This window comes from Sceloporus occidentalis, unplaced genomic scaffold, assembly GCF_023333645.1.
Source record: "Sceloporus occidentalis isolate IW3139 unplaced genomic scaffold, rSceOcc1.0.p SCAF_1, whole genome shotgun sequence".
Lineage (NCBI taxonomy): Eukaryota > Metazoa > Chordata > Lepidosauria > Squamata > Phrynosomatidae > Sceloporus > Sceloporus occidentalis.
The window spans coordinates 33004146-33020890 of NW_028316981.1; the positions used below are offsets into that span (position 1 = coordinate 33004146).

Sequence of the window (16745 nt, forward strand, 5' to 3'; positions counted from 1 at the left end):
CTGAGCTAATCCTAATGACTAATTAGCTAATTTCTAATTAACTGTTTATCTGATACTAAATAACTGCAGGGGGTCACAGACAATGACAGTGGAGGCATGCTGTTGGGGAGGGGGAATGGGCAAAAATTTAATGCAGTTCAAGTAGCAGAGGACAAAAACCTTTGCAAGTGATCCTACAGCCAGAGTACATGTTACATTAAACTCACTCTGCTGTCCATAATATCTAACAGAATGTATTTCAGACTTCAGTACTGCGAATTTCCCCACTTGCAAGTTCTGTGCACATTCCCCATTCCACTCTGCTAACAAATATCATTTCCCAAAGCAGCTCACATCAATTAAACAAAAATTAGGGGCAGACCCTTCCATCACGCTTACAAATGGAAAAGACAAGGCTCACAAGGGAAGGGAAGCAAAAGGGAAAGCAGGGAAGATCAATTTTTCAAGGCCACAGCAATGTGGTAGTCTGTAAAAGGGCATTTATATTCAGACTATGTTGATCTTTTTGGTATTTTTGCTTGAACAATAGTTGTGGTACTCATTCAGGGCATCTTCCTGAATAGATCAATGCCTAATGTCTGTGCTGTCTTCCTTCTACTGCATTAGAAAATGATGGGTACTATGATTCTTTGGATATAAAATTACAGGTTGAGTATTCCTTATCCAGAATTGTGCAATCTAAAATACTCCAAAGTCCAAAACTTTTCAAGCTACAATACAAGTAGTATTGTATGTATCTGTACTGTACTTGTGAGGAGGGAGGGAGACATAAGGAACTGTGAAATGATGGGAATCCACACCTCCCATCATTTCAAAGATCTTCCGCTTTCTCTAGCCTCACTGTTGTTGTTAACTGCCAATGAGTCTTGACTCACGGCAATCCTGTGAGTGAGACCCCTTATCCTCTACTGCTCCGCTCAGACTCTACAGAATCATGCCTGTGGTCCCTCTGATTCAGTCAACCATCTGGCATCTGGCATATGGTCTCCCACTCTTTCTACTGTCCTCTACCTTCTGTAGCATTATTGCCTTTTCTAATTCATTCCTTCTCATGATGTGGGCAAAGTATGACAGCCTCGGTTTAGTCATCTTGGCTACCAAAGAAAGTTCAGGCCTGATTGTTTTCTTGGCTACCCACAGTATTCTCTGCACTCTTCTCCAATACCACATCTCAAATGAGTTGATTTTCTTTCTATCAGCTTTCTTCACTGTCCAGCTCTAACACCAATACAAGGCGATGGGGAAAATGATAGCTTGGATGATCCTCACTTTAGTCTTCAGAGTTTACACTTTAAGATCTTGTCCAGTTTTTTTTTTCCATAACTGCCCTTCCCAATCCTAACCTTCTTCTGCTTTATTGTCTGCAGCTGATCAGTCTTGACTTCTTGACTGATCAATATTTGATCCAAGGTATGGGAAATTTTTGATCATTTCAATTTTCTTGTAGTTTAGGATGAATTCTTGTAGATCTTCCATTGTCATTATTTTTGGTTTCTCTTCTGAACATTCAGTATTAAGCCTACTTTGACTCTTTCCTCCTTGACCTTCTTCAGCAATTGCTCCAGGTTTTTGTTCATTTCTCCTAGTAGTATTGTGTTGTCTGCGTATCTTAAGTTGTTAATGTTCCTTCCTCCACTTCTCCTGCCTCTGAGTCTATGCCTGCTTTTTGTGAGATGTTTTCTGCATATACTGTAGGTTGAATAAATGGGGTGATAGTTTGCAGCCTTGCCTGACTCCTTTGCTTATTGGGAACCACTCTGCTTCTTCGTATTCTGTTCTGATGTTAGCCAATTGTCCTGAGTACAGGCTACCCAGCAGGACAAGCAGATGTTGTGGCACTCCCATTCTGTGAAGATCAAACCATAATGTTTCATATCTATGAAGTCAAAGACTTTGCTGTAGTTAACAAAGCACATTTTCCTCTGGAATTCTCTGGTGCATTCCATTTTCCATCATATGTTTGCAGCCTCATTATACATATGCAAATACAGATGTTCCAAAATCCAAAATAAATAAATAAATAAATAAATAAAATTTTGAAATGCCACTTCTGGTCACAAGCATTTCTGATAAGGGATTCTGAACTGGTACTAGTATTTCAACACGAATTTACAAGGGTTGGCATGAAGTCACAGCAAGTATCTATAGGTCTCTTGTGAAAACAAACTGTGAAAAGAGCATGTGATAAAAGATTGTGTATGCGTTCTACATGCCATGTTGCTGGAAATGAAATCAATGACATGAAGGGAACAGCTAAAACACAAGATATGATGCTGGCAAATGCTTCCATTTTTTTCTTTCCTTCCCCTCCTCAGTGACCTATGCTGTATACTGATTCTGTTATAGGGCAAATATACAAACTATACAGAATTCTCAAGTACATGGTGAGTAGCATGCCATGATGTGATACAGTTATAGATTATCTTTACCCTTCAGAATGCCACAGATGCTGCAAACAGAGCTCTAACTGAGGAGGAACAGAGTATTCATTCCACTCGTAGAAAATGGGTTGATTGGGACTCATTTGTTATATTCTTGGAATAGAACAGAAATAGAAGCTGCTTACTATTCTCTATTTGGCCTCTGCATTGTTGGAACAGTATATAATAATAAAGATAATCATGGCTTGGTTGCATCAGGGTCGACTAGTGAACGAAGCCTTTTCTTTCATTTGGAAAAAAATGAATGAACTTTGGTTTTAACCTTTATGCCTCTAATAATAAGACAGCAATTTTTAAAGGATTACAAAAAGATAATGGAATAACTGAACACAGAAAATATTGATGTCTCCACAGGTTGCTAAATCACAGTACTTCTTCAGAAAAGATTCAAGCAACCAGATACTATTTTTTTTTAAAAAAATCTCCACTTAGAAGTTGAGATAAAAGAGGAGGAAGGAATAGGCATAGAAGGTTAAAAAAATTCCTCAATACTGAAAATACTTGCCTATCACTTCCCCCAATTATTTTGTAAAGCCACTTGTTGTAGTAGGCAATCAAAGCTCCTTCACCATGGACAAAAATAATTAATGTCAACTATGTGTAATTTGCTGATCTTTGTAGCTTGTCATTGTTGTCTTCCCGCAACCCAGCCCACTCCTAGGCACATATAACTTCATTCACTCATTCATCAAAATACCAAACACAATTACATACTTATTCCTTTTCCTAATCCAAGAAAATGCTCCCTTAAAATAACAGGTAAAGTAATGCTATTCTGTAGAGCTGTCACTAGACTAGTACTGAGTTCTCTGATACTTACGTCGGCTTTCATACATGCTCCTGGACTGGGCCCAGATTTTGAATGGATCTGGCTTCTTCTGTCCAGCGCTGTCTGGTTGGTCCACAGGTGGTGCTTCAGTGGCAGGGTAGTCTGGAAGCACCTGAGTGCTGTGGACAGGTGAAGCAGTGTGTGCGCTGTGGTGGCTGGAGACGCTGTGCTGAGAGCTGTTTTGGCTGTCTTTCCTTTCCAGGGGTTGCTGGAAGCAAGAAAGTAAGAAAAGAAGGGAAGGAAAAAACCCAAGAAGGTTAATGGACTGCAAGCAAGCAATTTCCTTTCATCTTTCCTTTAGGTTCAGCATTTCTGCATGCTCCGAAATAAATATATCAAGACACTTTTTGGATTCTATTCTTTCCCAGTTTGTGCTGAGTGCAAGTAAACTTCCTCAGAGACAGACAGACAAAATTAGAGAGAGATCCGTGAAAGGAGAAGCCATCTCTCACAGAGGAAAACAGGTTACCTTCCATTTACAGAAACAACACAAATCATGTTTTTTGGGTTTGTTTTTTTGCAGATTAGTAACCAATGTATTTTTATCCTCTGTTAAGAACATTTAAAACCCAGAAATGGGAAATACAGTCAGCCATTCCTCAACAATACAAAATACATCAATATCTACGTACATATATGCATACTGTCATTCTCATACGTGTATCTTAGTCATATCTCTAGCATCAGAACAAAGCTGAATGAGTACCTCTGGTGAGCCTCAAAAAGAAAACTTGCTGCCTGAAATTGAACTCAAAAGGCACACTCATCCTGATTATCCCATTTTAACTCATCTTCTCCCACTAAAACATCTTCAGGCAGAACCCAAATCCCTAACATATATAAACCCAAAAGCTGTGTTCTCAACTAACAAACCAGTAGACTTACCCAAAATAAAGGATAAAAACTGTCAGGGATTTGAAGGGTTAAAACACAGCACACAGAGAAATGCTTGATGTGTGTGTGTTTGGCTATGAGCATTCAGCAGAGTGGGAAGGCTGATCAAGCTCAGCTGAAGCTCATTGGCTCAAGGACACTTCAGCGCCCAAGTGCACGTAGCTATGGCTGATGAAACCATGTGTCTAGATTGCACAGGAGACACATGACATGGTTACACACCTGAACTCACTGGGTTTGGGAGACCACATGGTCTGGAGACTATATAAGCCCAGGGGTTGCAAGGGTGTGGTGTGGGTTTGTAGAAGGAGTTGGATTGGTATGGTTTGGAGTTTTAGAGATCTAATATTGTATAATAGCACTGTGAATAAAGAGCACTTTGGGAGACTTAGTTTCTCTGGTGGTTTATCAGAAGAAGCTATAGCATCGATTTGCTGTGTGTCCTCAGAGGTTCCTGCATTGCTGCAGTTCCTGGAAGACATCCAGTTGCTGTCATCCCAACTTGGACTTCGGAGCCATGCTTCGGCTTCTGGAAATTTGCCAGCTCTGCTCCAAGGGTCTGATTTAACCCCAGGACTCGTTTGAGTTGCTGATAGTGGTTGTTGGACCCCAGCAGTTGCGCTGACAAAAACACCCTTATTTCAAATTCCAAAATCTAAAATATTCTAAAAACCAATACTTTTTCATGGATGGCTAAGATAGTGGCACCTTTGCTCTCTGATAGTTCATTGTACACAAGCTTCATTTTATGCACAAAATTGTATTAAAATATTGTATAAAATTATGTTCAGGCTATGTGTATAAGGAGTATATGAAACATATGTTATACATTATTGATTATAGATTACTTTAAAACCAGAATTTTAACCAGAAATCAGCAGGGAGACCAGGAGCTTGATTGGAAAGGAAACATTTTTATTTTTAGCTGCAGCTGTTCTCCCCAGAAGGAAATACATCCAAATTTCTGGGGCCACAATTCTAAAATGAACCAAGTTTTTATACTATTTTGAACAAAGAAAACTAGAAATCACATTTCATTAGTTACATTGAATTAAACATTTACACCCCTGTATATTCATTGGATATCCTAATATACATCTCTATCCCTCGTGAGTTAGCCATCAATCAGTCTTTTATCTATATGTTTTGTTTTACTGTCCTCAAACTGTTTATGCAGTACTTCCTTTTATTTGGGCTAGCAACTTAAAATCTGGAGCCATTCAGAGTTATTTACATTCCTAAACAGAGCATTTGACATGACCTAGAATAACAACCTTTGCTCTTAGCTCATTTTCAGCACTATAATCTTCAGCTCCTGAGCATTTGTAAAATTCTGAATTTTAACCATTCTACCACACATAAATGAATGTTGTATTTAAAACTGGGCCCCATCTCCAAGATAGCTCATTATGCATGTAGATGCAAATAGAGGTATTCCAAAAGCCAAAACAACTAAAAAACGCACCCCCCCCCCCAAAAAAAAAAAAATCTAAAACACTTTTGGTCCCAAGCATTTTGGATAAAGAAGACTCTACCTCTATGGCACAGCTGAATAATACTAAACAAAATAGGAATCAGGGCCTGTGTTCCCCTATGACAAATTAAACATCTTGCAGGAGAAAAGGAAAGAAAAGATGTTAAGATAATCAGGGCCAGATATTTAAAACTGCTCTTAGGCTGAATCATGGCAGATGTGCTTGCAAGTCAAGTTTCAGTAACAGGCAAGACAGAGACTGAAATTTCCATATGTCACATTTTCCTTCACTTCTGTCAACTTATAACAGACCATTAAGCATTGGATGAAAACTTCATTACGGGAATTATGTTGGATGACAGTAGTTAACGATAACACTAGAATAATGCATGTAACTTCGCATAGTTTAAGCAAAGGATCAGTGGGACAGGACAGGGGAAGTGCTTTGTTTAGTGAAGTGAAGCTCAGAAAGGCAATTCTCATTCTAGAATACAGAATAAAATAATCAGGTCAGATTAAAAATACACTAATAACATATGCCTATGGTGTGTAATAGAAATACTGTATGTCTAAATGCATAAGGTATACTAAGGGTTTACATTAGCAGCTGCAACAGCCCTGTAATGCCAAGATATAACAATTAACCAGTTTCTTACACCCTCATTGCAAGCATTTGAATCTTTGAAAATTAGTTAGAAACACCATATAAATTTTAAACAAATAAGTCAATGTAAGTAATATTTATTCAAACCAATGGTTTGAAAATTGTGCTTTTCAAACTCTTGATTCTTATCCTCCACACTCCTCTCTCCCATTATTTGCCAAGGTTTCATAATACAGAATTCCGAGCCCAATACAAAGTGTTGGTTATTACCTTTAAAGCCCTAAATGGCTTGGGCCCGAGTTACTTGAGGGAACGCCTCTCCCTACACAATCCGCCCCGCACTCTCAGAACAACTGGGAAGCTCCTACTCAAACATCCCAAAGTGAGATTAATAGCTACTCACCAAAGAGCGTTTACAGCTATGGCCCCAACGCTTTGGAACAATCTCCCAGAAGAGATATGACTCATTCCCACACTAGACACATTCAAAAAGGGGCTGAAAACCCATCTCTTCCAGAAAGCATACCCCTCTGACCCTTTATAAGGGAAATCACCCCAAACACATACCTACCTCAGGAGGTTTTTAAATTGTATTTGTAAATAGTGGTTTTTTTAGATATGTTATTTTATGAAGTTGTTTTTAAATGACTGTAATTATAATGTATCATTGCTTTGATACTGGCTGTAATCCCGCCTCGATCCGTGGGGAGAGGTGGTAAAATACAAATAAATTTATTATTATTATTATTATTATTATTATTATTATTATTCTGGAGCCAAACATTCTAAGCCACACTTGGTGTTTACATTGGGTGTGCAACATATATCTTTGCTGAAGTCATTTTTCTGTGCAAACAGAGCATGCTCAATGTGCTCCCAGCCCTTTCTACAGGGAATATTGAAAGAGAAGAATAGTTGTATGAACCAACTGTCTTTCAGGAAAATTTACTAACCTTCTGTCTGAGAATCTTTTGACATGAATTCCAAGGAATCACACAATTCCAAAAGAGTTTGAAAATAATTAACCCATCTAATTTTTTTCAAACCATCTACATGTCCCTCTAAAATACACACATCATTAACATCTCTGAGATGTACCTCCACAAAGACTAAAGATTTCAGTGGCAAGTAATGGAGGCAGAAACTAAGGTGCATGTACAGGAGACACAGAGAATATGGGCTAAGCCATTCCAGTACACCTATAATTTCAAAGCCAAGATAACAGACTGCAAAACAGGATTCAGTCTTTGAGAGAATCTTTGGAGGACAGCCTGGAAATGGGGCAATGTGGACATTAGCCACTATTAAAACCATCCTGGAACAGTGATTTCCCTCGTATCTGTTTATAATGAGCTAACATTTCTTCTCCTTTCTCAAAACCATGGCAGATGTGGTTATAACCCTTCCATCCAGCTAAATTTAATTGGCTACTGACATTTGTTGACTCCATTTCAGAGCAATGGATCATCTCTGATCTCTGAGCATTGCACACATCCTGAGCAGGTAGAGAGAAGTTCTTCTGCCACATGATTCCTGATTGACTAGGATAACATTTCAGTGAACCAGGAGAAAAGACCATGACTACATCTGCAGTGCAGAAATAATGCAGTTTGACACAGCTTTAACTGTCCTGACTCCATCCTATGGAGCCCTGGGATTTGTTGTGGCACCAGAACTCTGACAGAGAAGGCTAAATATTTTACAAAATTACAAATCCCAGAATCCCATAGCATCGAGCCATTATAGTTAAAGCGATGTCAAACAGCATTATTTCTGTACTGCAGATGCAGCCCATGACACAGTACAGTAGTAGTAGGGAGGTGTAGCTCCTGTCAAAAAATGATTTATGACTTTTTGATGTGTGTCAAAGAATGATTTCTGATTGATTGATGACCTGTCAAACTGATGGGTGTGCCCTTCCCCCTGAAACGCTAGGGCAGGACGTCTGGACCATGTGACCCACCCCAATCAATAGGGGGTGCTTTGACTCCCTTCTCCAGCCCCAGGTGTTTCCATTAGCCCTACTGAGGCCATGTGACCTCTCTAAGACCATTTGTCACTACTCCCCAACCAATGGGTACTTTTTTGGGGCCCTCTCTGAACCACGACTTCCAAACTGTAAATTGTGCTAGATTTCCCATGTTTTCCAATTGGCCCTTGAGGTCATGCAACCCCTGACCAATGATTTGGTCCCCACAAGACTCACATCGTCCATGCCAGCCAACCGCAAGACTGGCTGCAGGGATATCTATCCTGTAGTGAGAAGTTGCCATTTTATGCATGCCCAGACATGTTCTGCAGAGGCATCATGGAGGTGCCAAGCACTTCAGCAGTTTGCAGGTCTTTCTACTACCAGGAGAATAAAACCCACAAAGATAACATCCTGGCCAAATTATAACAGGCTTGTGGGCTTTTCTAACCCTCCCATACTGCTGAATATTCAACCCAAAAAGGAATCTAAAGAGTGACACCCAGCAGTATGGATTTCATTGATGAGGCCTCACATTCTGATAAAGAGAATTGTGCACCAGAGAAAGATTCCCAAAGGTTTCATGCTGTTTTGGACTCTCTTCCATCAGAGAATGCCACCAGGCAGGTAAAAATCAAAATCCAAAACATATTTTTGAATTTGGGACTCCAATGATGGAGGTCAAAAACAATAATGATTGGGTTTTTTTTAATTACAGAGGCAATTGTAGTCATGTTCGAGAAACAGTAGTCATGTTAAAGCTGCTGAAAAAGATGTCCAATGACATTGCAGTATAGCTTTGCAGAAGCTGGGAGATGTACAGGATTCACTATTTTGTCACCAATAAAAGACCAGCTCTTTTCTGCATGTCAAAAGTTTTTGTCTTGTTTTCTTCATACCATGCTCAAAAAGCCTCCTGTGACTCAGCCATCATAGTTTGCATAATAATCCTTGGGTTTAGGTATAGCATACATAATCCCATTTTTCAAGTGTATTGAAAAAATGAGGGGGAAATCCTTTATGCTCATCAAAGGCCGGCACCTTTGGTAGCGGGGCTAGAACCATGAAAAGGTGACTAAGAGCCTCTAAAGACCTGCCCGAAAGGCTGACCTGTGGGCGAAGTCATGGCGGAGTGCCCGCATGCTCAACGCTGTGACCCCACCCCTATGACACCATTTTGGCGTGCACCCGTTCACACAGCATGTGCCATGATGACGCCACTCTGGCACTGCATCTACATGATGCAGTGCCAAAAGGGTGTCATCATGCCACGCCGCAGCCAGTATGGTGCCCTTTAGAGGGTGCATGAAGGAGCTGTGTTTTGCCGCTCCTTTTTGTGTTCTCCGAAGGCCGGATCGCGCCACGGTTGCCATGGTCCTGATCTGGGGTGAAAAGGGGCGGCTGCAGACTGCCCCAAAGACTGCAGACTGCCCCCCCCCCAAGTGAATCAATGAATTTCAGATCTAATCCTTTCACTTTTACACATATCAGTTTACCTCCTTGAGCAATAATATCAACATCCACCTTTTCTTTGATCAGTTCCTCGATAATAAAATATGAATCATAACCCTTCGAATTGTGAGCTATAAATGTGGTACCCTCAAAGTGGCCATCAGTTATGAATGTCTTGATAAACTAGACATGCAACCCTCACCCTTAAATTACCTGGTGTGGCCTACAGGGGCCCACTTAGGCTTTACTACCACATTTTCTTCACTCAGTTCTGCATTGTTAGCCTTCCCTTTCTTACCCCTCCCCCCTTATTCTGTTTCTTTGTACTCAATTCCTCACCATCCTTAAAACACTCCACAGTGAAAGGCTTTGGCAAAACAGTAATTACTAACATGGACCTGTGCATTGGTGGGTTTCAATATCGAAAACAATGTACTGGATTGAGGTTTCTGGATATTTAATGGGGTGCATGTAGCACAGGTGTCCATGTTATATTATAGCGTATCCAAAATAAAGGTTTTTATAAGGCCGAGAAGCGCTTCTTGGCCTTTTGGCTAAGATCAAGTGTAGTATCCAAAATAAAGGTCTTTATAAAGTGTTTTCTGGAATCGTTTGTATCTAATACTACTAATTATGATAATTTAAATAAAAAACACATTTAAGTACTTCTAAAACAGTAAGTCAGTCACCACCTTAGTCAAGGATAAACAAGAAATTGCCATAATTAAAGTCACAAAAAATAATTTTTCAGACCTTCTAAAATGGCAGGCAGTCCCCCAACCTAGTCAAAGCTAAAACAGAAACTTAACAAGGACATAATCCAGTTGTTACTCTGAACTAGTTTACTCCCTTTGAACCAACTGATTTACCATTCAGCAATTTAGGTCTACCCTAGTTTTTACAAGCAACTGAAATTAACTCATGGAGTTGATTAAACCAATGTATGTTGCATTGTATATCACCAGTTTATACTTAATCTCATACCATTCATTTTTCAGGACAAGGCAATTCTAGCTACACATGGAAGGTTTTTAAATTTCAGTTTTACTTTATAATCTGTACCATTATAATACAATGGATAAATTCTACTAAAAACAAACCAAAAAAGATAATCTGAACAGAGATGGTTAAGAAATCATTAGGCCTGGACTTTGTGATAGAAAGTGGTGTTTGCTGAGTAGTATAGCAACCTCATCAACAAAAACTGCTCTGGAATGCTTTATTGACATTTCTTGAAGCTCTTGACCCGTCAATCTATGTATGATATACTCCCAAATAACTGGAATATGACAATTAACTAATGATGTCAAATGGCATTTTGACTCAGATGTGGTAACTCAGCTACTAGCTGTCAGATGCTTATGTAGTGATCAGTCACATACACACACTAGATTTGCATTAGACACACATTAGATTTGGCTAATTCCCATTTAGCATTTAAAAAAAAAATAAGAAGAGCATTGTGAAGACAACTTTCGGATACAGAAATGTATTTCAGAATAGAGTGTTTCAGATGGAATTATAGATGGGAACAACATTAATCAACCAAAGGCATACATTAAATTTCAAGGTGATTTGACCAAAGAACTAGTTTAAAATGGTCCCAGAGATTTTAAAATCTGAGTAATAAAATATGATAAATAGAGGGTTGGGAATATGATGACTCCTCCAACTCTCAAAATATAGTAAGGAATCTCTCTCTACACACACACAAACACACACAAACACACAGAACATAACTCTTAGGAAGCATGGAAAATTAGGAATGCAGCTACCATTAGGACTGTGTAGCTTGTGCAAAGGGCAGCAGAAAGGTTTACAACTATGAGGGTAAACTTAGTTGGAAGTGCCTTCAAAAGTATCAATATGGAAGATTGAGGTTTCCATAATGAAGCTGCTATTGCTATATTATCCCTCCTTTCCTGATGAAGAAAGGCAAAAAGCAGAGCAAAGATGTGGGGAGGCACACAAATAGAGCACTCTGTTCCAATTGTCGAGGCAAAATGGCAGATTGGCTCAACTATGTTATCATGCTTCTTAGTAGAACAGATGCTAGCATCACTATGGTCAACATTCCACTCAAAAAAGTAGAGCTGGTCTCTGCCTCCTACCTCCTAGGTGTCTATCCACACGCATGCACACACATTGGAGGGGAGGTTTGCTATTCTAGTATGTAAGACTCATCCTTCTAAATAGAGCAATGAATGTAGTGTGTGACATTGCTGCTCTTTGCTCTTCTTCAGGACAACATCACAGGGGATGATTCATGGAAAACAGGGCTATTGCTGTGTGTTCCTTTTTAAAGGCAGAAAACAGTGAGGAGACAAGCTCCACATGCTCTGAGATGGCCAACTGTTCATTCAGTATTATTTTTAAAAAGCCCAACACGTTTTGGCCTCATTGAGAAAAGGCCTCCTTCAGGAGCCTTCAAAAGAAATCAATGGAGTTGATTTCTAAGGTTTGGTTCCAGGACTCACCGTGGATACCAAAATCTGTGGATGTTAAGTACCATTAAATACAATGGATAGGAAAATGGTGTCGCCTATGTAAAATAACAAAAAACAAGGTTTCCTTTTTGGAACGTATGTTATAAAAATATTTTCAAGCTGTGGATGCTTGAATCCGTGGATGAAGAATCCATGGATATGCATGGCTGTTTGTACTGTTCAAAAAGCTATCCTTGAAGGTGCTGCAAAAACAAATTGAGAAAGTACCCAGGCTGCTGCTACTGTGAAGAGGAAATGTAGGATTTGGTTACATGAACATAACCTCCTTCGTGCCTGTCAATGGGTCTGCTTGGATGTATCATGAGATCCAGCTCTTAGGGATCAGGGCTGGTGACAGGAGTCATACAGTGGTGATGAAGTGATATGAGTGTCTGTCCCTTCCCCTATCTATGTGTCAGAGTTCGGAGAAAGTACCTTCTTAAACGACATCTCCTAGAATTCCCTCAGCCACCAGAGACAGTGGGGGATTCTGGGAGCGGTAGACTGAAAAATAAAATTTCAAAGTTCTGGGGAGTGTGCAAGCACGTGCACATATATGTATACAGTCTATCCTTGCCTTACGTTCCGGATCCTGCCGCGTAAGGCGAATTCCACCTATGCTCGAGCCCCATTGGAAACAATGGGGCTCGTGCGCGGCGGCGCGGGAGCGCGTGGGGCGCAACGGGAGCACGCACCCATTCAATTGAATGGGATGCGCCGTTCCACACGCACCCCGCGGCTTGAGCGCGTATGCTCAAGGCCGCGTATGGCGCAGGCGCGCTGTATTTGGATAGATGGCTCACTAGCTAGATTGACAGATACACACAGAGAGAAACACACACATTCACATATACGTTTTTATCCCAGAAAGTCAAGGCAATGTGTACATGGTAGTTAGCTTCATTTGTTCCACATGACTATCCAATCATACAAAGATAAAATTGGTTGTTTTTCCTCCTTTGCCCAAAGAAGCAAAACAAAGAAGTGCCTTGAGATGTTCAAAATCAGAAGTGGGAGCCACTTTGCTTTAGTTGCATCTCACACTTAATACCAGTGAATAACATTAAAATGCCTGCTGTCATGGATGTAATTGTCAGGCTCAGGTATCACAAACTGGTTGAAAGGATGTAATTGTATTGGCCATGTCCTCATGACAATACCACACTATCACCAGCTTTTAGTGCACATTTTTCTTGGATAGATTTAAACTAGTGCTGTTCTAGCACTATGTTAGAATGATTTTTAGCATGTATTCAAAATGGATCCAATGTAAACACTCCAGGATTAGAAGCATTTCTCATATGAGCTTCTTATTAAATCAGGTATGCTATAGCCTCAGGAAATGTGAGGGAGCTATAATTTTAAGGCATGAAGATTCTTTTTATATAGTAAATTTGGTACCATTCTATTTATATAGCCCATGTAGAAACTTCATTAAATTGGAATTTGAATTATATAATAACTACTGAATAATGAAGAATGATTCAAGTATTGAGTCTTTTCCACATACATACACAGAAATTTGCAAATAGAGATTTTGTCATAAGAGTAAACAATAGAAACTATATGCACAGCAATAAATAATTAAAATAGTTTAGAAATGATAAACATTATCACCGAATCTCCACATATAGCTGTCATGGTTTTATAGCTACTTTCACTACTTTGTAAGACCATTAGATGTTGAAGGAAAAATAGGTTGGCCTACAAAGGCATGGTTTAATGAAGATGTGAAGGAATGGGTTAGAAGATTTTAGCCAAAATATGATAGAACAAAGACTATAAGCTGGCTAAGAGCTTTTCAGCCATCATAATATTATGGAGGAATGTGAAATCCAGATGAAATACTACAGTCTTTAAACAGGATGCAACTAATTTGGATTTTACTTATCCTGATGTAACTGTTACTGTTTACAATTTTCATGCTTGGCTGGGATGGAGAACAGGCTATCACTTCACATCCACTGCGTGGGTATCCTTTAAAAAGTTGTTAAAGCTCCAGCTGTAATTTGTGGACTCCTACTATTTACTGTTGCGCAGGGAAAATTATCATTTATTTCAGGTATTCCTGTGCCACCTTTCTGAAACCCACCAAAAAAGCAGTATTAAAAACATGCTAAAATAAAACTTACAATGGAATATGATTTTAAATTGTTTTTACAGTATTGAGGTTTTAATATAATAGCTGTTCTGTCTATCTATCTATCTATCTATCTATCTATCTATCTATCTATCTATCTATTTTAGGAAAAACCTCCTTTAAATTTAAAATTCATGTTGTTGTTGCTCCTGCTATGTGCTTTCAAACTGTTTCTGACTTACGGCAACGATAAGGTGAACCTATCACTGGGTTTACTTAGCAAGGTATGTTCAGAGTGGGTTTGGTTTTGCCTTCCTCCAAAGCTAAAAGAGTGCAACTTTGTCAAGGTTATCCAGTGGGCTTCTATGGGTGAGCAGGGATTTGAACCCTGATCACCAATCACAGTCCAGTGCTCAAACCACTACACTATGCTGGCTCTCATCTATCTTGTTTTAATTTCTATTGAGCCACCCTAAGACCCATTCAAGAGAAAAATGGCATATAAATTAAATAAATCCATGATTGATTGATCGATTGATTGATTAAATAAATAAACAAACAAACAAATAAATAAATATAAAAGCAATTTTACAAGCCAAATGAATATAATAAACCTTGAGTACAGGCAGTCTGGGGACAAGATGCAATTCTGGAGGGAGGGTATTTCAGCGTTTAGTTCTGAGTAGGTTCCCATTGCGGCAAGCTGTACCTCAGATATCCAGTCCCCAATCCATTTTGAGCTTCAAATGTTAATGCCAGTATCCTGAACCACAGCCAGGAAAAAAGGCAACCAATGTAATTTATCAGTATTGGTGTTATCATGTCACCACATACTAGTTAGCAGCTTAGCTGCTCCATTTTGCACCAAATGAGGCTTCCCGACACTCTGTAAGGGCAGCCCAATGTACAGCACATTGCAATTGTCAAACCATGATGTAAACTAGGCATGCATACCTGTTGCAAAATCAGATTTAGGAATAGTTGCTACTGATGCATCAAATTTAACAGTGCACCTGACAATGTAGTTAGTATAAGATTGAATAGTAATCCTCCCAAACTACAAACCTGATACTTCTGGAGAAATCCAACCCACTCCAGGAGAGACTGAATATCAATCCCTTGGTGTTCTACTGTAGTACAGGCTGAGTCTCTCTTATCTCAAATGCTTGAGACCAGAAGTAATTGGGATTTTGATTATGCAAAGGGGGGGGGGGGATTCTGGAATATCTCATTTGCATATACATATATAATGAGCTATTCTGATGATATGACCCAGGTCTAAACACCAAATGCTTATGCAGATTAAAATTGCTGAACACTTACACTATTCTAGTGCTCATTTTCCAGAGCAGTAGTTTTCAACTGAGAGGAATGTTCCAAATGGTACTGGACACTGGCACCTAGAACAGTCAGCCAGCACTTCCAATGGTGAGGAATTCTGGGAACTAAAATTCCACATCTGGAAGCTCCTTGGTTGAGAACCTCTGGTCCATAGTACAAAAAGTGCAAGGAAACAGAAGGTCAAGTTCCAGCATGACCATATAATGGAAGGAGGAAATATCAACAGTGTGCATTTGTTGACTTTAATGATATTGAGGTGTACAGGATACAATACAGAAACATTAATTGGCAAATGAAACATAGTTGCATTATATATGCTTTCAGAGCATAATGTTTGACTAAAATAAACAGAAGCAGCAGACACTAAGAAAGCCAGTGTGGTGTAGTGGTTTGAGCAATGTATGACTCTGGGGAACAGATCTGAATTTCCACTCTCCAGTCTCAGAGGAAGGCAAAGGCAAATCCCTTCTGAACAAATCTTGACATGAAAACCCTGTGATAGGTTTACTTTAGTGTCACCATAGGTTATAAATAATTTAAAGTAACATAACAACAGCAAACATTACATTCTTGTCTTGCATGTAACCCAACAATAGAACCATCTTATGTATTTATTTATTTAATTTATATCCTGCTTTTTTTTTCAAATAAGGGACCTAAAGCAGCTGAGAAAGTCTGCCAAAAAGGTATTAGGCTAAAGGATTGTTCCTTATACAATGTGAACAAGTGGCTATACAGAAAATCTCAGCAGAGCTGAGTCTCTCACAAGATCAATAATATAGCTGAGGGCTGGGTCTTCATATTAGCTGTTCAAGTGGCTGGACATAAGCTGAAAATCTGAATGAAGGTCAGGCACAACATGATAAATTCTGTATGAGCAGAGAGGGTTTAGGATGTAAGAAAGAGGCTTCTTGACTTTTGTGTCTACTATAGATTTTTAAAATAATACCTGCTTTCCCCCAGATTATCAGCTACCCAAGAATAACCTATCAATTATTCCTTGATATTTTCTCCATTTATGTTCTCAATTATTATCACCCCTTTTTGAGCAGGAGTTGCTACAAAGAAACATCAGCATTCAGATTCTCAGCTGCAGGGGTCTCAGACATACAGCAGTAATCTATTCCCTCTCCCCAATTCATTCATTTGTTTGGAGAGGCAAAGACAGTTGGATC

General features: G+C 39.3%; 1 protein-coding gene and 1 pseudogene across 19 annotated transcripts in view; one reads left to right on the forward strand and one right to left on the reverse strand.

Moving 5' to 3' along the window:
• The window catches only part of LOC149321295 (membrane-associated guanylate kinase, WW and PDZ domain-containing protein 1), a 607636-nt gene that overhangs the window by 57478 nt on the left and 533413 nt on the right, over window positions 1–16745 (reverse strand). For all 19 annotated transcript variants that reach the window (XM_089519146.1, XM_089519138.1, XM_089519129.1 and 16 more), the window contains one exon: window positions 3262–3478. In XM_089519146.1, the coding sequence (XP_089375272.1) occupies window positions 3262–3478 (217 nt within the window). The remainder of the gene's footprint in view (window positions 1–3261; window positions 3479–16745) is intronic.
• Window positions 10198–10286, forward strand: LOC149321296 (U2 spliceosomal RNA; annotated as a pseudogene).